The 27,185-nt window shown below is 40.2% G+C and overlaps 4 protein-coding genes across 4 annotated transcripts; 1 reads left to right on the top strand and 3 right to left on the bottom strand.

The window, feature by feature from the left end:
* Positions 1 to 8,630: 8,630 nt before the first annotated feature.
* Positions 8,631 to 20,099, bottom strand: pex1 (peroxisomal biogenesis factor 1). The gene is made up of 24 exons (XM_010778092.1): positions 19,901 to 20,099; positions 18,822 to 18,968; positions 18,593 to 18,676; positions 18,307 to 18,421; positions 17,447 to 18,114; positions 17,221 to 17,340; positions 16,950 to 17,070; positions 16,684 to 16,790; positions 16,462 to 16,541; positions 16,221 to 16,353; positions 15,912 to 16,008; positions 15,660 to 15,830; positions 15,382 to 15,536; positions 14,709 to 14,895; positions 14,385 to 14,551; positions 13,260 to 13,394; positions 12,907 to 12,971; positions 12,628 to 12,770; positions 11,793 to 11,896; positions 11,445 to 11,621; positions 10,869 to 11,099; positions 10,360 to 10,539; positions 9,622 to 9,752; positions 8,631 to 9,005 (listed from the first exon to the last, which is right to left on the bottom strand). Exons 1-24 carry the CDS (start codon positions 20,006 to 20,008, stop codon positions 8,921 to 8,923), a joined length of 3,711 nt encoding a protein of 1,236 aa, XP_010776394.1. The 5' UTR covers positions 20,009 to 20,099; the 3' UTR covers positions 8,631 to 8,920.
* Positions 20,100 to 20,235: 136 nt separating this feature from the next.
* Positions 20,236 to 22,034, top strand: rbm48 (RNA binding motif protein 48). The gene is made up of 5 exons (XM_010778093.1): positions 20,236 to 20,393; positions 20,509 to 20,699; positions 20,782 to 20,927; positions 21,130 to 21,692; positions 21,810 to 22,034. The coding sequence occupies exons 1-5, from the start codon at positions 20,265 to 20,267 to the stop codon at positions 21,870 to 21,872; spliced, it is 1,092 nt and encodes a 363-aa protein (XP_010776395.1). The 5' UTR covers positions 20,236 to 20,264; the 3' UTR covers positions 21,873 to 22,034.
* clxn (calaxin) lies at positions 22,013 to 23,644 on the bottom strand. The gene is made up of 6 exons (XM_010778094.1): positions 23,520 to 23,644; positions 23,190 to 23,348; positions 22,753 to 22,857; positions 22,494 to 22,645; positions 22,197 to 22,301; positions 22,013 to 22,103 (listed from the first exon to the last, which is right to left on the bottom strand). Exons 1-6 carry the CDS (start codon positions 23,584 to 23,586, stop codon positions 22,053 to 22,055), a joined length of 639 nt encoding a protein of 212 aa, XP_010776396.1. The 5' UTR covers positions 23,587 to 23,644; the 3' UTR covers positions 22,013 to 22,052.
* Positions 23,645 to 24,365: 721 nt separating this feature from the next.
* On the bottom strand, positions 24,366 to 26,539 carry LOC104951446 (zinc finger and SCAN domain-containing protein 21-like). The gene is made up of 2 exons (XM_010778095.1): positions 26,310 to 26,539; positions 24,366 to 25,793 (listed from the first exon to the last, which is right to left on the bottom strand). Exons 1-2 carry the CDS (start codon positions 26,470 to 26,472, stop codon positions 24,928 to 24,930), a joined length of 1,029 nt encoding a protein of 342 aa, XP_010776397.1. The 5' UTR covers positions 26,473 to 26,539; the 3' UTR covers positions 24,366 to 24,927.
* Between the last annotated feature and the right edge of the window lie 646 nt (positions 26,540 to 27,185).

Raw genomic sequence — 27,185 nt, 5'->3', positions numbered from 1 at the left:
ACAACCTATATCATATGAAAAGCTGAGAGTCCACAGATTATATTGGTATAAGTTTCATCCCTGTGCGATCAAAACTCACTGTTCTGTATGATAAATAAAAGAACATTGTACCTTGAAAATCTATAGCGGGTACATTTTACCCGTTGGCGGTTTTAGGTATACAGCGACCTCTGGCGGTTCTAGTGTTAACAACTCTTGGCTTACAGAGTGGTAACATGAGACCGATTTTTATATATAAAATATAAATGTATTTTAATTTTATAATTTATTTATAATTTATTTTAAATATTAACAATATAATAAAATTAATGGAAATATATACACCGGCAAATATTTAATATAAATACCTTGTGTGTGTGTGTGTATAGCTATTGCTTTATCTGATTAATGTTATTTTCATATGAAAGTCCATGATTATAAGTATGCAGTATCATAACTACATCTTTGAAACCAAACCGTTTGAAAATTGGTTAAAAATGGAGCAAGCTATGGTTATTTAAATAGTAAACCATAATGTTATGAATGAGAGAACTGCCTGTGGCAAGATGGCGGCCAAGTGGCAACGTCGGTCTCATCGAGTGTTTATATATCTATGCCAAACAACTTCACGGCGCCCAAAATCCCCGGCCGGAAGTCCCCGGAGTTAGGGACTGGCTTCAGTCCCAGCAGCTTCTACTGAAGCCTTCCGAGTAANACTGGCCTGTCTGTGAGAACATTTTATGTTGGTTTGGTTCTTCTGATAAAACAACTAATGACAATAGCATATGTTGGTATATTATTTAGATATTCACACCTTTATCAGAAGAACCAAACCAACATAAAATGTTCTCACAGACAGGCCAGTTCTCTCATTTATCACAATTATTTTTGACATGAGATCTTCATATCATCCTAGTTTTAAACAAATCCAGAACCTTTGAAATATGTTATTGAAAAAAGACCACGAATAATATAAACTGTACCATGTGTCCTTTTGTGTCCTTCTGTAGTCCATTTGTGGTTTGTCTTGTCTCACCCCGGCTGATATATCACAAAATTCACTGTTTAAATTGTTCCCTATATTGCCCCTATGCCCCTGTAAGGTGTCCTTGGGTGTTATGAAAGGCGACCCCCCAAAATAAATGTATTATTATTATTAAGAAGAACAACTTGGTGTGGTGTGGAGGGGATGTAGGAAGCAGGAGCAGGTGGGGAGAGATGGGGCTTCAAGGTTAAAGGTTATTTGTTTTAAATGTGTCTTGGAGATAAGGACCAGCTGCACACAATAAAATACAGTATAGAACAAAACCAATAAGACACATGGTGACACTTTGGCACACCAACAATCAATCATCGTCCAGCCTCAGCTTTGGTATTCTTTCACAACCATGTTATGGGTTTATTAGACTGAGCAAACATAAACATAAGTGGGGAACATAGTGCTGCGTCTCATGGAACATGGAGATTTAATAAATACATAGTCGGTGGCAGACAGCGGCGATTGGAACATCCGTAGGCTGCACAAAAGTCCGGCATAGTCAGGTACTTCTGTAAACACAAAGCCAGCAAATTCCTGTATCATAATGCAAGATGTTTTTAACAAGCCAAACCACTTGGAAGAAATCATGTGTAACTTAAGTTATGTTGAAAAGAAAGAGCAGTTCTGCCTCTCCCAGTGGTGTAAAGTTGCTGGGTCAACTTTGTAATACTAGGTCTCACTCACAGCCTCTTGTTATTAGCCAGCTAATAAATACAACCACATACACAAAGAAAAGCTGTAATTTCAACATGTCCAAGCATCCTGTATCATAGCCATGCTAATAATGTTTATAATAAACCAAACCGTTTGTAAATCAGTCAAGATTTCAGCGAGTTAAGAGTATTTTTGTGCAGATCACTCACCTTACAACAGCTACCATAACGCGTACCAGTATAACTGTTGACTGTGGCAAGATGGCGGCCGGTCATCTACGCTGGAAAATCTCCCATGAGCCATCTAGTATCTAGTGTTTATATCATATCTATGTTGTTTGCGGCCTGCCAGTAAACCCAAAGCAGAAGAAGTGACGTCAGCGGCTTCATTTGCCTAATCCACCCCCACCCCCAGGAACTAAGTTCCGGTGTGAACGCGATCTGTACTTAGTACTGTAGATGTCTTTTTAATATTTTCAGGCTTCAAGCTCAAACAGCTCAAGCTTATTCTCCTCTATATTCATCTCTCGATTAAGTGGGGCAGAAAATGCTATTTGAACAAGTAACTTTAGGTCTGATCCTTAGAATCTGCTCAACATGTACATTGAAGGAAGAAGGATTTTAATGTCAATCTCAAATTATTTTTTGATCAATCATGGAAAAAGGTGTATTCTTTCTTAAATATTGATGTAGAAAGAAATGTGTGAACCACAATTGATCTGAAGACAGAATGAGTGATGAGCCGCCTTTGTTTTACTGCTTAATATTGAAGCTCGGCTTGTCTGCTTGTGTCCTTGGGTTTTGGTTCTTGGTTTTCCCATTACATGCATGGCCGTGTCACAGGATATTTATTTCCCAGCACACAGGTTGTAACGGTCTCTCACTCCTCGGGGTGTGACACCATTTCCTGCTCCACGGCTCTATCTACCACCCAGCACTGGAACCTTCACTGAGCTCCATCTTCAGGGGAAGATCGTTCCCTCACGAATGGATACCGACGCCCCTGCGCTCAATAGATATGTAAGTCAGCATCTGTCTAAAACTCTCTTGGGCAAAAAAGAAAATGCGCACCTTGTCTACCACCCACCCTTCTTTAACTCACCCTTTCTCCGGCTCACTCACACCATGCAGACAGTCACAGTAAAATGTCTCCTTTCCTTGGAGAGAAAGCTTTGGTTTTTTGTGGGATAAAGAGAAGGAAGGGGAGTTCTGCTTAAGAGAGGTCAGACAAATGCAGAGTGGACAAATATTCATTTGTCTTTTGTTCCTAAGATTTGATTGAGATTTTCAAAACGTATGGACCCAAAGTATCCTTTACGAACAACATGGAAATAGTATGTCCATGAAATGTAAAGGAGTAAAATAGTAGTAAAAGTCTGTGCTGCAAATGTAACTTCAAAACTCTCATGAACATATCATTACATATAATTTCAGAGTAACGCCAAAGACACTTCCAGTAACGTGAAAATCCCAGAAATGAAAATCCAAACGGAAAAATAACCATAACGTTTATGTAAAATCCTTTGACAGTGTCCAGTAAACAGAGGTTCACTGTAGGACTGCAAGGTGTTTCTATCATATTGTGCATTCACGGTAAACCTTGGATATATCAGGATATTGATCGAGATGTGTCTGCGAGAATCTTCTGGCTATTCAAATCCAAATTATTAGTTAAACTGAGTGTGTGTATGTATATGTGTATACTCTGAGCTGTGTGTGTGTGTGTGTGCGTGCGTGCGTGCGTGCGTGCGTGCCAATGCACACTCGCCTGTGAAAGACAGGAGAGAGAAGTTCCTCGGTTGGCCTCATTACAAGTTCTCGGAGACTTCACGCAGAGTGTGTGACATCAGCCTGAGGGCAGTGGCCAGCAGGAAGCCGCTCCTTTCTTCACCAGGACGCACTGATCAAATCAGATTAAGGCCTGTACTCATAATGTGAGCACGCAGTCTTCCAAAGCAGGCACTCAGTCAAGTTGGCAAGGCATCCAGACTCATTAACCTTCTGCCCTCATTAGTTTTGTGTACACTCGATATTGTTACTTGGGTCAATAAGGCCAAACAGACAAACAAGAGACAATAGTTCTTATTAAAGCTAACTGAGGGCTGTGGATTATCCAGGGCATTGCTTCATTTTCCATTGCTGTAAGTGTGAGCTTCATATCAAATGTAACTCACCTCCATATTGAGTTATTATGTGTCTGCAGTGCTGGTTGTTGCTGTTTTCTTTCATCTATTTGTACACTATTGTGCATCAGGTCAGGAAGCTTGCAAACATTTAAAGATGTTATGCTGCCTCATCAAAAGCAACTATAAAGGTGGAAAGTATTAAGGGTGAAACCAATACAAGCAAATAAACTATACTTGCTATTTCCCGTCTTTTATTATCGACTGCCACAGTTCAGCCGTTCCCTAAGGGTGTTATTGACAAAACGTCCTCTCACTGGAGTAAATCACAAACGTAATGGTTCCAAAATAGCAGCTAAAGGGGCAGAGAGAAAACAAATGTGTGAGAGCTATTCTAAGTTTTTCTGCTCATCGTTTGTATTGACTTGTTTTCTCCGCTTGTTCCCTGTGAGTCTCTCATTACTGGAGACATTTGTCCAATGCGGGCCCATCAGAGACCACAGAGGAGCTCTGCTACACCGATGGTATTGATTCATGGAGGGACTGACCCATATCCATTGTACATTATTATTCACCTGACACACTCTTCAGTCAGTGTGGAGCAGACCGAGCGATGCTGGGCGTGTCACTTGAAATGCTAGAGACACCTCTGGGTGCTGAACTGAGCAGAGAACCATTGATTTATGTTGTTATTTCACGTCTGTGTCGTTTTGTCTGGCTTCTTCTCACTGGGTTGAGATGTCTTGGGTCAAAAATCTAAAATGTTTGAGGAAAGTTCAGGAACTGGTTGCTGTGATCCCAGGACACTGGCTATCAAACAAGATTGTTTATTGATGTTACTTACACCCATATAAATTACACATTACCTATCAAAAATTGTAGAGTACATTTGTTCGTGAATATATAAAGGCACAATGAGTAGGGTTTGTAGGTTTGTGTTTTGTAAACATTCAAAGTTATCTCTCCTCAGTTTAAAAGGGGTAACAATACTCATCAGCAGGAGAAAGCCAACTCAAGATTGAATTTGCAACGTGAAATTGTCCACTTGAATATCAAATTTGGTATCTCAATTATTTTACTTGAGGAAAACCCTAGGCTAGTTGATCATCTAGTTTTAGCGCTGTACTAATGGAAGTTCATTGACATGTCCTGAGCAGGCAGATGAGCAGTGGCTCCTCCAGCTGCAGCACCTGAGGCTCTGTGCCAGGATCAGCAGGGCGAGAAGATTGCTTCAACCCAGACAAAGATCACCCCAGCAGAGTGGGAAAATGTGATTCAGATAAACAGATACAACTCTAAAATTGATTTCCATGTCCTCCCCAACAGTTGCTTAATCTCATCAATCTCAGTAATGCATCTGAAAGTCTAATCTACGCTGGTGGTTGTGTGCTGATTGATTGAAGAGACTGCGGCAGTCAGTCAGCGTTTACAAGAGTTATACATGCACACCGGGACTAATGCCTTTCTAATGGGCGGAGAGTGGGGTACTTTGCCAAGATGCATTCATCCTGCATGAATGAAACACTGCTGTAAATTAGAGGAAAGAAAGTGCATTTGTTTCACCAATTGCCAAACAGACACAACCTCTTCTCTTCTTATTCTTGACTTTGGAAACAGTGTTTGAAAGGAAAATATTCATCTCAAGATCTCTTATGTATTATATCACTGGACATTTTAGGACTTTTCTTTTATGCTTAAAAGCTACAGTTCAATGATTATTCTTGAAACCAAACTTCCCATTTGAAATCAAAATAGATATCAAAAACTATGCATATAGGGAAATACTTCCTCCAAAACTTGTCTTCTACTTAAGGGACCTCGAATATTAAAATAAAAATGGTGTCTGTCTTTCCAAAATGTACTTTGTTTGCACCTTCTGTCTTTTTCCTGCAGGAAACTCATGTCAAGAAGAATCAAAACCTAACAGAGCTAAAACGGTCCCAAAGTCACCTGTCATCTGTCTCACTCGACAACAAAAAGGTATACATTTAGTCAAGCCTCACCGCTGAATTGTCTTTTTTGAATGTCCTCTTTATATCAATATTCTACCTTCATCTCTCTTCTGTCTCTACTTCAGACACATTTGCACATGGAAATCTTTTGTTCTATTTTTGGTGGAAAGCAGTCTCAGCAATTGAACACGTCATACGCACATCTTTTCTTCTCCTGCATCGCTCAGGATCTAATTCTGGTGAAGGCCAACAGCTCTTGATGACGGGTACTTTCTTGTAAACTGGAGCCATTGAATCACATGGGCTGGCTTCAAGACGAAGAGGAGGTAATGAAGAGGAGACAACAAATGAGAGGAACTTTGCCTCGGGTGTCTGTTTCTGGACCGTGAGATTTGTTCCTCTAATTGCTCCTGAGTTTCCAGAGTCACCATATGTTCAGCCGTGTCGGGCTTTGGTAAAGAACACGTGGGGGGAATGAAAGATGGATGGTGTTGAACTGAAGACCACAGGGGACGTCTGTTTGACACACCAATACATCTTTTAGTTTTTCCCACCACCAGGCACACCTGAGGCTGCACCAAATAAAAAACATACCTGATAGGTAGATGGACTGTCCTCCAACCGAGTGACCTGATGGGTTTAAGACTCTCTAGCTGACCCTGCTGTCTGAGGGGAGGGGGCACAGTTTCCCCTAAAGCAGGGGTGTCCAAACTACGGCCCGGGTGCTAAATGCGGCCCGTGGGACATTTTGAATTCAAAATTCAAAAAGTATAATGGAATACGGCCCACAAATGAAACTTGAGCTTTTCTTGTATTGTACTTATTAAATATGTCTTTAAACATCCTCCTGAGACCCACCCATTCATTTTGTTCCTCTGTGGAGGACATTTGGTTTTGGTCCATAACTATGAGGTTATACATGCCACAGCATTAAGTCCAATTGTACTCCACAGAGGACATCCTGGGCATTTTTTAGACATGTGACATATGTGGGGGTGTGGCTTTGAAAAAGATAATTTCATTGTATTTCAAAATGGCGTCCATCAACACAAGCACTATTTATAGAAAGGGAAATGGTAAGTTTGTAATTTTGTAATTACCAGTGTTGTGAGGTCAATATATTTAATTAATTATAGTAAGGGAACATCTTAGGAGTTAGTGTAGTGAGTTTCAGAGCAGTGTAATCATTATTTGACCTAAAACTAAATGTTTTTATGAATGGGGATTTGCTAACTTTTTATTTCCCACATTTTACACAACACAAATGGAATCCACTCTGGGCCAAAACTAACACTTAGGTTTCTGTAGGGTTCATAGCAGACGGATGCAGTGGGAAAACATACATCAAGTGCCTCAAGTGTCAGATGTATCTCTGCATTTCAAAAAAAGATGGAGTACTACAAATGAGCGCTCAGTATTTGTTGGATTGAGTTGTTGTGCTCCAAATGTTGTTAATTTACTTGTATGTTAATGTTGTTTGTATACTATGCTTCGCATAACTAACACCTGATGTCCTCTACATGAGGACACACAATAAAACAAAAATAAAAAAATATATTTTTAGTTTTTGTTAGACATTATGTTGATACCACCCTAAAGACTTGTGTGATCTAAAAAAAAAAAGAAAGAAATTTGAAACCTTTTTCTTTCTGGGTCTCAGGAGGATATTACACAGTAGTATTCATGTATTAATAAGCGCAATTTACAATAAATTCAGTCAATTACATTTGAAAATATGTTCTAACAAATCTAAGTCGATAAAAAAAGCCCAATAACTTATACATAACAAACTTGAAATATATTCTTCCTATTTCCTCTTATGATAATCAATCTGGGGCTCCTGTTGTAAGGGATGAGCTGCTAACAAATTAAATGAAACTCTCTGGAGAGCTGGGATGTAGGCAGTTTATTTTTCTTAAAGCAGATTCAAGTATCAAGCATCATTTACCAACTTTTGATGGATTTTGCAAACTAACTTAACTTATGAGGCAATATACCTCACCACTAGTGAGCGGCCCGGCCCTACGAATATTTTTCTGTATGTGGCCCTTGGTGAAAAAAGTTTGGACACCACTGCCCTAAAGTAATCAATAAGGAATAACATAAGTAGTCATTTTGGACTGTTCAAATCCAACTCAAGCTTTTTTTCTTCCTGTCAGCAGACCCACCGCAGAGACCCACGAGACAGAAATGCTTCCTATCAAAGTCTCAGATGCCACTTTTATTTATTTTTCCTTTTGTTTGTGTATTTTGAAAGAGTTTCCTGGAGTGACAGTTTTGCCCTTGTCTTATCACGGGTGTGTGAGGTGAAAGTGACAGATCGATGAAGGAGGAGAGAGGAAAGTTTCCAATTGGGCCGTTGTTTTTTCATGTGGCATTGTGGGGGATTGACACAAGACTCAGCGATCCAAACGCAGCCCTGTGTGTCTATATTTACCTCTGCAAAGCTGCCAGTTCCAGTGTGGAGGATGGCAGCAGGCAAAGCGCTTCAATAGGGAAATATTGTTAAGATGGCTTCGCTGCAACAGCCAGGGAACAGTCTGAAGACTACTGTTGCACTCAGACAGTTTTCTGACTTACTATACTATGACATTTTTTACAACATACTATACAATGACATTTTGCACGACATGCAATGCTATGACTTTTTTATGATATTTTAATGATATATTATGCTATGAAGTATTTTATGATATTTTTGAAAACTAAAAAAAGATTTTGGACATTTTGTTTGACACTTTTTAAGATATTTTTAACGGCATACTATACTATGTATATATTTGTTACGATAACTACAACCTGAGCAGCGGACTGAGTGAAAACACCTGTGTGGGTGTGCAGAAAGAAGAAATACATTCAGTGCTTTTAAGCAAAAAATTATGAATTTAATTCACAATCAGGGTTTAATTAAGTTATGTAGGCAAGCATTTTATAACAAAAATTACATAATTTATCATCTGGATTTATACATATGTACAGTCAATTACATTGTAAGTAGATACATATCTCTCTAAAATCAAGTCAGTAGGACATTACACAAACATTTAAGATGTCTTCATCCATCTGGAACTGTTAAACACTGATTGTTAGAATCTTTAAATATAAATTACATCACATTTTTCATTAACTAACACAAAAATAACTAAATTAGGTTGATTGAGTTAGCATGTTTGATCAAGCTAAAGTCACACGTTGTCCAGGTTTGAATGTGACTGATTGTGCAGACTGTCCTTCTCCTACACCCCCAAAGGCTTCATACCTATAGAGAAGAAGAAGAAATTAATTAAAAGTGTGTATTTACGAAAGGTTTACTATGTTTAAAACAGGTACTATAAAATACCAGAGACCGGATTTGATAGACTGATCCAACACTAGAAAGGATTTACAATATCTGTCTTGTTTTTTGTTCCACAAGATATTTATGATTTACTTGACACGCGAGTCAGCAGCTTTATATAGTTAGTCATGCCATTTCTCTGCTCAGCTATAATTCTAGTGAACTCACAAAATGCAAAACAAAGTAATTTGACATGATAAAAATGCTGAATACCATTAGAGAGACTATAATAATGATTCATATTACTCTATTGCTGCCATTTGGAAACAGCTTGGAAACACCAATTTTTCAAAATCTTTTCATTTCCTCCTGTAGTGGAGACTATAAATTGCTCATTACATGCCTGATAAATTCAACAGGCAATTGAACCATTAAAAGCTAACTTTCTTTTCAGAATAAATGGACAGCTGTGATACGATTTCTTTACTTCCTGCTGTGCAAACAGTTTGTGTTGCCGGGGTATCATATATCAATATTAGCGTAATTTATATTGCTGTGAGTGTTGCAGTGCAGTTCTATTTGGTATCTTCTTACTCACAGTTTAGCGTATCTGTTCCAGTCGGTCGTGCTGAGCGACGCCGCGGTCGCAGTCAGGGCGGAGGTCAGATGGAGCCGACAGAGCAGCAGGCCGGGCCGGCTGGAGGCTGACGGCCCCCGAACACTGTCCTCCTGCACAGAGAACAACACGTATCATTCACACAGGGGTTTTAATAAGGAATCTGGAAAAAATAGTTTGTACAATGGCAATGAGTTAATCAGTAAAGCATAAACTCGTTTTAATAAATAAACATTAAAATATAATGTAATTGAGTCTGCATTATTAAACAGATAATGATGGATGAAAATGAAAAAAGGTCATAGAAATGTCAGGAAAGTATGCAATAGAAATTCAGACTAGAGTATACCATTACAAAAAATCATAAAAAAGTAATAGTTTATATAATGCCAAAATACATCTTTAGAGAATGGTTTAAACAAAGATTTTAAAGAAATAGTGCGCCATAAAAAGGATTTAAAAAGTCTTGCAAGAGTAACCCATTAAAATTAGACAATTTTTTACAAAATGTCAGTGTAGTACAGTCTGTCATGAAAATGTTAACAGAAAAGTAATAGTATACTATGCCAAAGAGGTTATTGAAGTCAGTTGAGACTTTAATGCTTTTATTGTCGCTAAATCGATGTATTTACATAAGACCCAGCGGACACCTTGTCCAGTGGACAACGTCCAAAAAACAACAGCATTTCGATATTTTTGTTTTCTATTGTGGTCACTTACGTTGGCGCTCCTGTAGTTGTTCTTGATGTTCTGAACGTCTTGCTGCAGGCGCTCTAACTGCTCGGGGGCGAGCTCTTCGTACCCGCTCTGCAGGGAGGACATGAAGGCGGGGGGGAGGGGGCCGCCCTGGTCCCGACACGATGCCCGGGTTGAGTTTGGTCCAGAGACGCACTGGGAGTTCTGTGGAGGGAGGCAGGAGAGAAAAAAAGCTTGTTGATCATAAATGTAAAATGACAAGTGGTGGTTCTGGGTGGAGATATGTGTAGTTTATCTAACAGCTGAATAAAAAGATAATCAACATATTTCCCAAAAACGATTCCTTTAAACTAGTTTGCCAAAGGACATGGCATCTTAGCTTGGTCTGCTAAATGGGTCCCACAATAAAACCCACATTAAATAATGTGTATATTTGTGTAATCATATTGTATGTGTATGTTTTGATTGTTGTTGAGCAATGTGCCGGTTAACTCTCTAATGCCTAAATGAGGATTAAAAAAGAAAGGTCTCACCAGTCCTAAAATGGGTGAATTCCCGACATCTGACTCGTAGGAGCTTCCAAAGTAAATTCTCCAAACGTTTCCACGATGTTCTTCAGCTCGAAGCTCACTGGGCTCCAGCAGTACCATGGACTGGTCCAGGCCCGGGTCCCCCTCCCCCACCGAGTCATCTGAGCCGCTGCTGTTGTTCGGGAACATCATGGAGGACAGGCTCATGTCGCTGTCGGAGCCACAGGTCAGATCCTGATCCCCCAGAAGGGAGGGACAACGTTTAGATACAAAAGTGTGCAAGTACAGTAAAGTACCTTCACTGTGTTATTGTTATTAAGGATCACTTAGATGTCAGCTCATTCTGCCTCTGCTAGCACTTGGGTTTTAACACATCCAATCATGTCGTTGTCAACATGAATTGGGATTTGAATTGTGTTTTAAGAGACAAAGAACCTGAGCTTGGCTGCTTTCAACGTTAACCGTAAATAGTAAAAAAAGAAAAATGGACTGGCCAAAAGCTCCCTGGCTTCCTGCTCTGTAAGACCAAAGACAACCCCAAGAGGAGCTCCTCAGTGACTTGTGTTGAGGTAGACCTACATGCGGTGTGCTGGAGCCCATGCTGCTGTGGACGGCCTCCAGCTGGGCGTTGTAGAGCAGGGCCTTCAGGTCGGCCCCGGTGAACTGCTCCGTGGCTGTGGCCAGTTGATCCAGGTCCACGTCAGCAGCCAGAGCCACACCGGAGCTCAGAGCCCTCAGGATCTCCACACGATCCTCCTGGAAATACAACCGTTGATTTACTACCATGAACGTAATCACTGAACATTGGTTGTGTTTGATTTAAAGAATTCTGCAGACAAATATATCTTAATAAGAGTATAAAGTGTGGTGTCATCGAAAGGTCTTTTCATATGATGATTAGGAGTGGTGGATTTTAAAGCAACAGACCAGGTCAGGAGGCGGGCAGTAGAGGGACTTGTCGAGTCGTCCAGGTCTCAGCAGAGCCGGGTCGATCAGGTCTGGACGGCTGGTGGCTGCAAGCACGTAAACACCTGTAAATAAAAACATGAAGAGTTCTTATTTATTGTGGAGAACACTTTTACACTTCATTTTCTTCTTTCCCTTTATTTTATTTCCGTCGTTTTAAAAAAGGTTTCCATGCAAGGACTTTTACACAACATTAAGCTTTCACATAGAACAATAGTGTAAAAAACCATGTCATCAAAACAGACAAAGAGGCAATATAAGTCAATCAAATAGCCTATTTTTAATGTTACTAAGACCCAGTGTCCATCACCTCCATGGTTTTATTTAATAAAAGCTGAGGCTGCTTGTTCCTCTGACATTAAATGAATAATCTATACTAAAGCAAATTGGTTTATATAGTCTCCAATTCATCATAATAATGGCATATTATTTTCTTGCCAAGTGTAGAAAGTCAGGACAGACTATTCTCATGTCGGTTTGATAAATATGAAGCTGGAGCCAGGAGACGGTTAGCTTAGCGTAGCACAAAGACTGGAAACAGGATAGCCTGGCTCTGTCTGGAGGCAACACAATCTGCCTGTCAGCTACTTAAAAGCTCAATAACGACTTGTGGACCGGGATGATTGGTATTGATCTTCCCCTCTTACTCTCAACAAGACGGCAAATAAGCAAAAATCTCAAGCCTGCATTACTGATTAGTAAAAGATGACAATAGAATATGTTGGCAAACCTTAGCTCTACACCAGAGCTCATGCAACACTATGCAGTATACTGTCATGGTGTTTCTATGACCTACCCTGCAGCCCCTCCACCCCGTCCAGCTGGGTGAGGAGCTGGTTCACCACCCGGTCCGTTACTCCTGTGCTGTCGTGGCCCCTCCTGGGGGCCAGAGAGTCAAACTCATCGAAGAACAGAATGCACGGCTTGGCAGCTTGAGCCCTGGATCAATCAGAGGGATCTCCGTTAATTACTGTTACTGGAGATTACAATTACCATTCAAATTTAATGCTAATTCATTCAAACTGGCAACTATAAAGGTCTGCTGCAGGAATAGAGAAACGGTGTGTTGACTAACCTCCGGAAGACATCGCGGACTGCCTGCTCACTCGCTCCAATGTACTTACTCAGAAGCTCAGGGCCCTGGAGAGAGAGAATTATTCTGCATCACTGAAGATATAGTTTGCTCTAGTTAAGAGAGACCGTCAGAATGGATGTGAGATTTTATGGACGTAAGATTCTGAAGTGTTTTATTTTGTATTATCATATATATCTTTGGTTCAATAGCAGTCTGCTTTTGTTTCACTTGCTTTGCTGATTGTTGTGTGTTAGTTGGTGGATTGTTGCCATGTAAATAACAAAAACCAATACATATACATAATTATATTTTATTTTGATCATTTCTACTTTCATAGCCAAATCCCAGCTTACCTTGATGCTGATGAAGTTCATGCCACTGTCTTTGGCCACGGCCCTGGCCAGCAGCGTCTTCCCTGTACCAGGAGCTCCATACAGTAATATTCCTGAGCGATGGCGGATGGGGAGATTGGAGAACAGGACTGGATACTGGATGACACCAAAGAACCACAATCAAATATCAAGAATTACACCTGATGATTTCATTGATGTTCATCTGTTCAAAGAAATATGCTTACACCCAGCATATTTTCATTTAAAGAAAGATAATGAAAACTTAGACACTGGATGATGGATATTTTTACTTGAAGTTAAATCCCTACAGTATTATTAATCTCATTTCATTTGAATCAGCAGGAAGCTTAATTTGGTCTATGTAGTGCTGTGAATAACATTACACAAAACTGTCTATATAAAACGTTGAGGTATCTACTGTATGAAGTGCACTTTCTTCTCAAAAGACAGTAAGTCTACAGTGGGTACATATTACTATTCCTGCCCCTGCCCTGAAGGCATCACTTTCAGGACCTGCTCTTGGGTCGGTTTGGGGGGGAAATAGAGAGATTGAAGTCTATGAAAGTTGCAAGAAACAATTCAATGATAGAAACTGATCAAATCAAACCGCCAGTCACCAGAAAATCCTAGTGTGCTTTCTAATAACTGTACTATTGTGGGAAAACAAAAATCAAATCATAAAATCCTTGTTTTGTTGGAACTCGAAAACTTTTCTCCTTTATCACCGCTTTCTATCATACATCTTATAAACAAGGTTTACACATTTATTGGTCTGGATGAAACAGCATCATACATTATTTTTGAAGGTAAATGGAATAAGATTTGGAAGTGATTCAATTCCTCGTGATTTGACTTTAATTAAAATAATATCTGTTTAAATAAAAAATCAATTGGTTTGCATTTATCATCTTAACTGCTATTACTCCCAATTGTGTCGTGACTTTTAATATCTTATCTTGACAACGATCAATGGCAATTATGGTGCTGAAATTACAATTGTTGGTAAATGCATTGTCATCAAATCCACTATTATTATTTATGACTTCTGTTCCTCCTGTGTGGCACAGTGGTGGATCCATCTGACTGAAAACCCTCCTGGTTATGATACGTCACACGGACACTCACCTTAGCCGGGAGCATTATGGTGTCCATCAGCTGCCGTCGCACCTCCCTCAGCCCCCCCACCCTCTCCAGTCCCACTCCACTCGGGGTGTGGAGGTCTGCCCCCCACAGCGAGGGAGGAGTGAACCCCTTCAGAGCCTGCACAAAGTCCCTCCACAACAAACACACACCTGAGAGATACAGAGCACAAACAAATAGTGCCAAGGTGGAACGATAAACTAGCATTAGCATGATTACAGATATGAGGAGGCACACTTAAAGAACACATGGAAATCATCCTTACATCAATAACATGGGAAACATTTTGAATTCTATAATATTTGGTACCCTGGTCACTGTGTCCTCTTTGCACTGTGTTGGCATGGACAGCCCGCTGCAACAGTAGCTCAAGGTCTTGGGGTGTGTATCCCTCCGTCTCCTTGGCAACAGCCGCCAGGTCTAGAGTCTGTAAGGTCTCCTCAAACAGGCAGCTTTTTCCGAGTATCAGATGGCGGAGGATTTCCGCCCTTTGAGCCTACGAAACATTAGCAAAAAGGTTGATGTTGGTTTTTACCTTCAGCAATGTTTAAATGCCTGTGTGTGTGTTTCAGGCAGCAGCTGTTAAGCAAATATGTCAAAGCTTGAATACATTAAGTGACCTTTACTGAATTTCCTCTGAATTGCATTTCATTTACACCCTTATTCTCCTTTGTAATGCGTCTGTGATTATTATATCTTACCTGTTTATACTTTTTGTTTTTATGGCATTTGCTTGTTGTTGTGAGCTTTTTAGCTTGGTATGTTTCTGTGTATGACATGAACTCTCTCCACTTCTAGATGCCTTAATAATACATATTTTAAATTCTTGCCGTCTAGGGTCCCGACCCCTATTCAAAAGCTTTGGATAGCTTATTGTGGTGTCAGATTTCACATATCTGAATTATGCGATTAAATGATTATAGTAGTCTTTTTAAACTGTTTGTGGATACATTAATTGAATTTAATTGGATTGTGTGTTGACCTGGTCCGGTGGCTGGATGTGTGCGAAGCCCTGGATGAAGTGGGACCCCTGCACCTCGGTGATGGAGGGGTGGAGGGAATGCTCACTCTGGCTGGTGATGATCAGACACACCAGGCTGGAGTGAAGCAGCACCTCGTCCACCACATCCTGCAGACCTGCAGACACACAAAGACAACAGGAGACAGCAGCAAGGCCTGTGATGAGCATCAATCCTTCCTGTGAACTAGGGCTGTCATGATTTCAAAGGACAAAAGCTAAATATATATTTGTTGGTTTACTCTGTGCTATGTGCTGTTGCAGCAGCGCCTCAGGACCGTGCTCATGCTCTGGTGATGTTGGCGCCCCAGTCACGTGGTCCAGGTCGTCAAGAAGAACGACTGAAGGCTGCCTCCACTCCGCCTGCTCAAAAATATCCTGCAGCATCTGTCTTACTGTTTCTGACCTTTTGCCTGAAAAGGAAATAAAGGAAATATCCATTAAACTAATATTACTTGTATTTAATACAGATACCTGTATGGAGTTTGTTTTACCTTGAAGTTTCTTGCAGTCCACCAGCTCCACATGTGCATCCAGTTCTTCTCTAGCTCTTCTACAGAGGGCTCGGGAAAGAGTGCTTTTTCCACTTCCCTGTGAGGTTACATTTGAACACAGTGTACGTCAGGCAGTATACATAAACATTTTATAAAAGATCAAAGAAAAATGACTACTGTGCTGTATGTCTGACAAGTTTCAGCTGCACAATTAGCACTCTTCATCAGTTCTTCAAAATGATTGTAGGTATTTAAATGTACTCTTAATATCTTAGCTGTGAGCAGTATTATGGTTATGTAAAAAGATACCTTAGCACCAGTGATGAGAAGAGCTCCTCCCTGGAGACCCTGCGCAGTGCTACCAAGCTCTCTTGAGAGGGGACTACCCAGAAGGCTGTGGGAGATGAAGTCAAATCCATTCGTACTGAGCTCATGGATCCCACTGGGGTTAGATGAAGAGAGAGAAGTGAGAGATGGAGAGAGAAATTGATGCTTCAAGAGATCCTTGTTTTAATCCCACACACACACTCACAAATATATACAGACTTACCCAAGGCTACTGAGGGAGGGAAGCTCTGGATTGGGTGATTCGGCTACAGATATCACAGCTGGCCATGTGACTCTGTCTACCTGTAGGCGACACGTCATTTGACCATTTTGAAACGATAGAAGCATCAAATCATAGAACGAATTCAAAGAACAAACTGCCTACAGCAATCTGTTTTAATGATAGCATATTCATGTGTAATTTACATGAGCTGTGTGCTTGTACCTGAATGTTTTCCTTCTTGACAACAGGGGTTGCGAGTAAGAACAGCTGGTCTGTAGGGTCACTGCCTGGTTCTGGTTTCAGTACAGTTAAAGCAAACTCTAACTTAGCTATAAAAAAGGAAAAGAAGATGGGAGATCAATTATGTTTGATTGTAGTTTAAAGTGCTGCCATTTAATGTGATTTATGGTATCTTAGATTAGTATTTTTATCAAGTGCCATCTGTGTATGTGTACAATAACTTAAAAGAAGGAGTGCATTCGAATTACCATCGGTTCCATGTAGGAGGATGGTGCCAGACCGAGCAGTCAGACAGGCTAAAGGCTCATGACTCTGAGTGTGCAGCCAACCAAGGAAAGCTGTCTTGATCTCCTCATCGTCTTCCTCAGGCTGAGAAGTACATTTCAAAAGGTCACATGGACATAGCGAAAGAGAGAGGTTTAATCTAACGCCTAGTTGACAATGTACTAATGTGAGGAGTTATAAATTAATTATACATGAAAACCACACTGTGACCATATTGGCTCTTCAAGCACTCACCAGGGGTATTAACGGCTGTAAGCGAATAGAGGAAGCCACTTTGATAGCTGATTTCACCGGTTTAATTCTCACTGTTGAATGTGGGATGATATTCAACCTGACAGCAAGGGGCTGAGGGATCTGACAATCACAATTATTGTTAGAGACATGACAGCATATAAAGAAGAAGATGACTGACAGTAAAAGTAACATAGTTAACCCTAAATTAGATGAACAGTGTACTCACCCATACTCTTCCACTATGGATCTCTCTCTGACTGTGACTTGTTTGCTTCTCAGTATCATGGCAGACCACCCTGACCACTATGGCTTCTTCTTCATTGAATTCCTTTCCTTCTGTCACTTTAGTAACTCCTGCGTTCTTCTTTTTCTCCATGGCGTGCTTGGCTCTGTCCCTTGATTCTTTAGGGGAGAGAACTTTTGAGAGCAGGCCATAAGTCACTGACGACTGACCTCCGGTTGGCACAGCATTTGACCAGTGGCTCAGAGGAAATAAATGAACAACGGCTGTTGCAACCTGGCTTATAGTGCAAAGAGAGTCTGGCGGTACACCACACACTCTGCAGATAGAGTCGGGAAAGAGGGCAGGCACGTCAGGTACAGGTGGCAGCTCCTTAACTGGGTCGTAAGTTCCCTTAATCATGAAGCGTAGCAGGCTCTTCAGGTCAGCTATGCCGCCCCACTGGTGGCTTTGAAGGACAGGGGAGGTAGTTTCTAATGATGTTCCAGAAGGGGAGGAATGATCCATATTTTGCTGTCCGGGAAAATGCTGCTTGTCGTCCTGTCTCATTGGAGAGCCATTGAGGTTGCCAATCCCAGCGCGGATTTTAGGAGAGACAATTAGTTCTGTGAACTGCTCCAAGCGACCATATGGCACAGATGGCGAAAGCGATGCTGCAAAGAGTTAAGAACAGAACATACTGTGTTTATGAATACTGTCCTCACAGAACATTCACAAATATGGTTTTCAATCAAAGCGCTTCTCTGGTTTTTTTCTCCCCATGAAATGCTCAGATTGGCAGAAGACAAAGCCGATTCAAATACTATTTTCTACCAACAAAGGATAATTATCGGATTAACTCTGACCTATTTGGATGTAGATGGCTGTGTGGCTGTCCACCCACACAGGAAACACGGCATCTCGGAAAACAACTCTGATCTGATCCAACAGATGCTGCTCCAGCGCTGCACTGTGGAGCTCCTGGGGGTGTCAATCACAGCAAACAGAGAATAAAACAGTTTGATGTGAATTTGGGTCACAAGTACATCCCTTGTGTATTCGTTGGTAGTGGGAAGATTGTCAGAAGATACATTTGCATTGTATTTTTCACCAAGAATTGGGTAACTAATGTTATTAATTAAACTCACTCACCAAGATCTCCCAGTCATCAAATGACAGAGGCTCCACAAACACTTGATGCACAGATGAAACCTGGTGACATGGTCTCAGGAAGCCCTGAGAGAGACCACACAACAGTCGGTCAATACAAACACATACTCAGCCATACAGCAACTGACACTTCCTTTAAACTGTCAAAAGGCTGCCAGCATGTGTCATGTCAATCATAGAATATTATGTGTGAAACAGAGCACAGCTGTACCTGCTCTCCATCCTTCAGGCCAAGTTTTTCTCCCAGTTGTCGACACAGCTCCACTTTATGGCTGTTCAGGCTGGAGGAGGATCTGTTTTGAGTCCAGCTGAGAAATACTGGGGATCCATGGCCCCAAGACAACTCCAAAGCCTGGTTCTGAACACAAACGCAGGGAGTTGATTGGACATGTTTGATTGCATGGAACACTACATGGGAATAATGAAAATGCACATCATTTCTGCAGCATAATCGTCATTATTTTCCTTTTTTGTTTATTTAAGACATTTTATAGCCTCAAGGATGGAGCATTCTCAAGTTGTAATCCTAACTGAAGAAGAGGAGGGTCAAACCAATTATTCTCAACACCAACCTCACCTTGAATCACACAGAAAAATCTGAAATGTGTTATTTTTCATGTGGATTTATAATGTTGCAAATTGGCCACAGTGAAACAGGATGTAGACAAATGCACTGGCAGTCTCCAGTTTCATTTAAAATATTAAGTTTTGTCCCCACCAAGTGAGACTTAAAGGGAACTACTACTAAAATGGTAAAACCAACATGGAATAGTGACGAATACTTTATACATAAAGACAATGTTTCATGTATGCTTATGTATCGCTATTGGATGCATTGTCATTAAACCTAATGAGAAACCACATGGAGTCTTATCGCTTCTGCTGACATTCAACTCTTTCTTCTTCGTCCCTTATGTTGAAGCCAGGATACATTACATTACATGTTACTTGTTAAACGCTTTTATCCAAAGCGAATTACATATAGGTAACTTTAAAGCCAACCCTAGGTAAGTCTCTCAGGAATTGTTTTTGCAGAGGATGAGCAAGTTGACATGATGGGGCTGGCCTTGAGTCATTTGGTAATGTAAACATTTGGAGGCAACTTTGACAGCAAAACAAATCATGTACAATGATCATGAAGAAAACCAACATACTTCTACAAACGCATGAAACCCTATTTTTAAAAACAGACATATATTTCTTGCTTTAAAAATGTGTCACAAATCTAAACTTCCATAAAGATTATTATAGTTGACACTGACAGTGGGATATCTGGCTAAGCTAACTTACCTCGTTCAAGGAAAGATGCGATATTAACTTCGAAGAGATATGAAGAAAGCAGTTTTTTGTGTTGCTAAATACAACAGTTACGGGTTGAATGCCTTGATTAGTAAACATTATTTTCACATAGCCTGTCTAACGTTAGCTCTGCAAATCCACGACAGTTTACTTTGCTAGCGTTAAATGTGCAACAAACTCACAGCCGATCGATGTGCTCTGTGTGTTCCGAAGCTAGACCAAAGCAGCTGAAATCAATCTGAATCACGTTTCAAAATAAGATATTACACATGGAAACGCAATAGATGCATGCGTATTCGAAAAGCAATGAACTCTTATTTTGAAGGGCGCCAACCGGAAAGTTATCTCTAGAAACATGGCGGCGCCTCGTAATAACAATTCAAGTTGTTGGGGCGTCCCAGATGTCTATAAACACCATGAACAGAAGAAAATATGCATTTCTCGACCTAAATATAGAGATGGGAGGAGAGACAGAGCTGTTAAGGTAAGAATATGCTAAATATAAGTAAGAAAAGTGGGTCAGAGCTACGTATAATAATCAGTGTGTGGCCAATACATTATAGAGCATGTGTAATCCTATTTGTTTTATGCATCATCAGGTATACACCATCAATTTAGAGTCCAATTACCTGATGATCCAAGGGGTCCCAGCCATAGGAGTGATGACAGAGCTGATCCAGCTGTGTGCTCTGTACGGGGCTGTGGAGGAGTACAGGCCCTTGGACGAGTACCCTGCTGAGGAGTTCACAGAGGTCTACCTGGTCAAGTTCCAGAAACTCACCAGCGCCAGGTACAGGGTGTAACACACAACATTGTTCATAATGCTGGATCAGTTGAAAAGACTTGCTGAATAAATTAACTTTGGGTTTCAGAGCAGCAAAACGACGCATGGATGAGAAGAGTTTTTACGGTGGTCTGCTGCATGTGTGCTACGTCCCAGAGTATGAGACTGTGGAAGACACCAGGCTAAAGCTGCAGGACAGGAGGAGATATGTAATCAGGGCCGTTCGGAATAAAGGTACACTTTTCATAAAATACAGACTTATTATTTTAGAGTAAAAACAATATGTATGTACTTATAAATATGTACTATATTGTATATTCATCTACCATGACTTACTGAATGAAATAAGCCAGATTTTTCATATGATACAGAGGTTTCATTTGATCTTTGTAATTGTAAAGACTGATTCTATGTTTTGTTTTTGTTTTTTTCTAAGCAAGAGAAAAAGAACAGAAGGAGGCCGTAAACGAGAAACCCACTTCATCAGAGAAGGCCACCACATCAGAGACGGTCATTGCCAGACATGAGAAAACCGTTGTTCCTGATAATACAGGGAATACTTCAAACATCTGCCATTATTCAGGCTTTCCTCTACTGCCTTTTCCTCCCCAGGAATATCATTACTACAGGCATGGAAATCCACAATGGACTATACCGACAGAAGACAAAATGGGGACATTACATAATGCCATCATTGACACAAAACGCCTGAAACCTCAGAGTTCAAGCTCCTGCCAAGCATCTTTAGACAAAGACAGAAGCACTGAACAAAGACTGACCTTAAATCAGGCTCCTGCAGCAGTCCGATTTGTCCCCAGGACCACACACTTGGAGAACAGGAAACGCAGAATGGAAGACGTGGCAGATCACTCACTGACTGATGTTACTATAAACAATGAGCCACTTATTGGGCCAAAGCTACCAGAACCTCCTAAACTGGACATGGAGGATGTGTCACTAAACACAACTGCAAACCTGATCAGGAACACATTAAAAAAGGTAACCGATCATAGCAGCATTTAATAAAATACTTCTTCTTTTTTTTTAAATGAAGACTTCATTGCAGATTTAATGCCTTTTTTATTTGAGTAATTTTGTTGCTGTAATCCTTCTCAGGTGGAATCAGTTCCTGACCTCAAACCAGTGGAGAAAAAGGTGAAACCACGTCGTCGGATTTGATTTAGAGAGCTGCCTTGATGCTGAAATGTATGCAGAAATTACTGCTTTGGAAAATCACCATTCAAACATTTTCTCTTGGCAGCTTGTTTTTATTTTCACATGTTGTACCACTCTGCAAAATCTATTTACGTTTTTATTAAAGACTAAATATCTGAAAATGCACATGAATGCCATTTCTCTTCATTCTTCAAGTTGTTCCTGAAACACATGATGCTCAAATGACTCAATACTCTGAAAACAGAAAAAGAAATGGATTAGATTAAGGATATCTGTCATAAAAAGTAATAAGTTATTATAGTTTTTCAGTCTTTGATTTAAACGTACCGTAGTGTCAGGGAGGCAGGTTCCAAAAGCCTCAAGTAATAGATTCTCCTCTCTTACTGACTTTTCAAAGTCAGTAAACGATAGTCTACCATCGTGGTCATAGTCCTACAAATATAAACAACAATGTGCTTTTCTCAAGTTGTGTCCATGAATCAGTCAGGTATGTACACAACGGAATTTTTTTTGTTGCTTATTTCCCGCTGAAACACTCAAATCTGATGTTCAGGGGTTTGGGGAGGTGGTGCAGAGAACATTATGAAGAAGTAAATAAAAAGTCAAACAGCATAATCGCCTCACCATTTTCTTAAGTGTGATCTCAACCAGATCTTTGATTCCTTCGTCAGGGTCCTCCTCTGTGGGCTGTCTAATGAGGCTGTTCTTCAGCATGTGGAACATCTCCTCTCTGGAGACATAGTTGTCGCCGTTCAAGTCATACACATGAAAGCAGTCTGCGCCGTGCAAAGAGGGAAAGAGTTATTACCTGAATAATAGTTTGTAGAATATGTTTTATATATTTGTTCACATGTAAAGACTAAAAGAAAGATTGAGAGCTTACATTTGATTTGTTCCTCCAAGGTCCCTCGAAGGAATACAGACAGTCCCTCAACCCATTCTTTCATACTAACAAAGCTGTCGTTGTCTTTGTCAAATGTCCTGAAAACTGGGGAACCGAAAAACTATTTCAGCAATTAAGATAAGATGTACTTTATTGATCCCAAATTGGGAAATGTTTTAATTGCAGCAGCAAAAAAACCAGACAAGGCATTGCACATAAGTAGAAAATAAAGAGTATACATTCAGAATACTATAAATGAAACATCTCAAAATATAATTAAAACAGTATTCAAAAGTAGAAAATATACAGTAGACTGTGAAGATGAAAAATCTATAAACTCTGACAATATGACACTATCGTAGGTGCTTATGTATTGCTGCTGGTTATCCTAATACAAAATATCTGTCATTAAAATGCATCTGAAGTAGAGAGATCACCCCCATCCATGATCATGTCGTCGGTCATCCCGAAGATGTTGTGCAGGATGCTCCTGAACGTCCCTCTGTCCAGGCCGGGCACTGCTCTTCCAGAGACGGTCTGCTCCCCCAGCAGCACATTGAACTCCCGGATGAGGAACTCCACTTCTGTTTTATTGACTGGGATCATAATCGCTCTCATCAATTAACTGTGTGAAGTTTTTTTTATAGTTTCATCGTAGCTGGTAGTCAAGTAAAAACCGCAAAACTTGTAGAATAGCGGAAGATTCACAAAGGACTATCGTAGCATGAGATATAACGTATTAAATTAAGTTTGAAGGGCATACTCACAGTGCTCCGCGTGCTTTGATATCGTTTCAGCCAGAGTTTGTATCACCTTTCTGTTCATAGCAGACATTTCGGACAGATTTTAAGTGTGGACACCGGACAGCAACAACACTACTGCTCCAACAGCGGCGGTGTTTACTTTCTGTCGCCATGGCAACAGCGGAAAAAGGCTTTATTTTCGACACTGCCCGAATATTGAATATAAACTACTGCATCGAAAAATAAATTGCATTTTAATTCCCCTTTTTATTAATAATCGGTTACATCTTGCTTTTTCAGCTTCACAAACCAGGCACTTTTTAAAAGCAGTTTGGATTACACATTTCAATTCAGGTATTCCGATATTTGACAAATCCTAATTTAAGTAGGCTAATAAATAACACTCATTATGTAGAGCGGCCCACTTCAAAATAATATACATTATTTTATTGGATTATGTTTGTTGCATCAATGTATTCTTAATATTAATGTTTCTGGCTGGATTATATTTATAAGAATGCATCATTAAAAGAAGGAAACAAATAAATACTTTTATACCACATACTACTGGGGAAGAATAATCACCTGAAAAGTGTTATCTGTCCAAAGATTTTACACAAAGAAAGATAATTTCTTGCTTATAATAATCAATTTACAGAACAATTATATAGGCAATTTACAGCTTTTATTGTAACCCATCATGAGCATAGGCGGAGTTTGACATTTGCGCTTGGGGGGGGCAAACCTTTTTTACTGATGTCAGTACACAGTCCCAACTATTGCGTGGGGTGCTACGGATACAGTAGCAATAAAGCCAGCGTCTGCACTGAGTATGACTTTTCCACATACGAACACAACTCGTCCCGTCATGCACGCCTCATGCCCGCCGTACACACACTCATATGGGTCTCTTCCCCCCAACAACAGTGCATTACAACTGTAAATCATAACTGTGTACATCTTATACTTATTTGATGACGACTATATCCCTTGGTTACTTGAACACGCTACAATATTATGAACCAGTGTCCTACTTAGTGCAGAAGTAGACGCCTTAAACGTTTTAAAAATCGCCGCATAGCCATTACTGCTAATTATTGTAACACAATAGCTGAATCATTTCTCAACATGCGACTGCTCAAAAATGAAATGATTTCAAACAAAACATGAAATTATTCAGATTTGTATTGTAACAATCATTATATTACATCTATTAAAAATATTGACATACGAAATATTTGTATTGGAACAGCTTTAGACGTAGTAATGCTGTAACATATTTCAGCCACTAGGGTGGGTAATGACCCCCCCCCCACAAAATTCGCCTATGATCAAGAGCCATTTCTACCATGTTTTACTTTATAGTATTACCATTTCATACAGTAAGGACATATTTACAGAAAAGTGGATATTCTGATTAACTCTCATTAAGTCATGCCAAGTGAACATCTTCCATGTGTTTTGTCATTACATTATTCCGACTGAACTTCTTTCCACACACGGTGCAGGTGTAGGGTTTCTCTCCTGTGTGGATTCTCGTGTGGACGTTCAAGTTGCCAACATGGCGGAACTCTTTTCCACAAATCCTGCATCTGTGTGGCCTGTCTTCCGAGTGAATCCTCATGTGCGCAGTCAGACTGTTTCCATGTCGAAACTCTTTACCACACAACTCACATACATACATCGTCTCACCAGTGTGGATTTGAGTGTGCGTGGCAAGGTGTGCACTTCGCTTGAATTCTTTGCCACAGAAACTGCAGCAGTATGATTTGCTTGTCTTTGTCTCTTTTTTTGATGAAGTTGAGCTGTTTGGTTCACAACTTTTAGTCCACTGTTTTTTCCCTGTTGGGCTCTGCGTGTGGATGTTTCCAATACTGTACTCTGTCACTGTTGCTAAACCCTGCTTAGGCCCCATGTTATTCACAGTTACAGAACGATCTGGCAAATTATTCAAAAATTCACTGCTTGACTGTGCGTTTCCTTCAATCTCTCGGCGGTCAGCTGAGGTTTTAAGTACAGGCTTTCTGTCTTCATTTCCTGTGTCATGAGTTTGTAACTCAGTCATGGCTGAGTAAATGAAGGTGGGCGTCACTTTCAAAGTGCTGGTGTCCTCCATGTTTGGTAGCTGTTCTCCCTCTGGACTGCTCCATGGCTCTTCCTGTTTGATAGCTGGAGGGTCTGGGACCAGCAGGCCACACTCCTCCTGTTTAACACTGGGGTCGTTGTGGCAGCTCTTTGGACTCCAATCCGTTTCATGTTGGGTCTGCACCATTGCACTGATAAATCTATGTGGCGTCTCTGTTAAGAGGAAAAAAGATAAATTGTATTTGTGGATTACAGTTTTATTTCAGCATTATATTATCCTGTCCTTGTATTAAAGAAAAGTAAGCTATAAGGAGAGTCCACTTCCAAGACTTTATACTTCCATAATTCTTGAAGTTTTTTTCTCTGGCTTGTCTTCGAGCTGCTGTCTGAGTGTTTTAAAATGCATGCAATCAAAAGTTGTTTGAGTTTGTAGCATTTAATCTCCCACCTTGTATTAGGGCTGCAATAATATCTTTTAATATATTATATTTGACAGAGCACTTTTTACATCAGGGACAAAGACTTTGGCATTACACAACATGATGATCATGACCCTTTTAATACCTAAATTCATGTTAGTCTTTGGTGCTGTTGAACTTTATAGAAATATGTGTTTCTGTTATCAAGCCAACCCTCATAAGGTGAGTGGGGTGGACATGTATCACGCCTGTGTAACGTTATACCGTCTTTAAGACTGCTTAAGCATTTTAAAACAGAAACCAAACAAACCTCTATTGAGTGAATGCACTTCCGGTTTGAGTCCATGCCGGTGGTCACCGTCTTGGTGAGATCTCTGCTCAGATATGGTCCTCTGCACCGCGGAGAAGATCTCCTCTGCAGCCACACACAGCCTCTCACTGATGAACAGCCTCAGCAGCTGCATTTCAGACATTTTAATCCACGTTCAACCCTCAACTACAGCACGCAGTCCACCGGTGTTCCCTTTGTGTAAAACTTGTGAAAGCTCAAAAAGCTACACGGAAATAAAGGGGAACTACACCCGGTTGCTAATTTCAAAATAAAAGTATACTTAGTTGCACATGGAAGTTTCCAATTACAAACAGGGCTTGAAAATAGTTTAAACGAAATTAGGGATCTCGATGAAAAAGTATGCGACATTGTATGTTGGTTAATAACCGACATAACCAGTTATGTGTTTATTAACAATGACCTAAAGTTCTGAAAAGCAAGCACTGTCAGTTTGTAACATTCAAATGATCAATTAAAATGTCATGATCCTAAGAGCACTGATGGGCCTATATATAACCACCAAAGGCTGTAATCCATGAACTATGCGTAGGATTAAATCATACTTTATTTTGAAAAGCCGACACTTCTGGTCTCATAACAGGTTGAAGCAGGGAAGTTAATATCGCCATCTGCTGGACAGGAGTTCTGATTTATATGGTAAATGCCTTAATCCACTGTCTGTTGATACATGGGAGGATGGATGGAGAACAGTTTGTTTTTATGTTAAATAAAGAGGAGACATTACAACACTGGTCTTGTTATATTTACCCTATTCTTCATTGTCCTCTGTAATTTACCTGAAAACTATATTGAATAAGTATAAAGTCTGACCACAAGGTGGCAGTCATGTAATCC

Source organism: Notothenia coriiceps, unplaced genomic scaffold (genome assembly GCF_000735185.1).
Source record: "Notothenia coriiceps isolate Sejong01 unplaced genomic scaffold, NC01 NC01_scaffold00018999, whole genome shotgun sequence".
NCBI classification, from domain to species: domain Eukaryota; kingdom Metazoa; phylum Chordata; class Actinopteri; order Perciformes; family Nototheniidae; genus Notothenia; species Notothenia coriiceps.
Note: the sequence above shows the minus strand (reverse complement) of the source record. Positions and strands in the feature narration are given on the sequence as shown.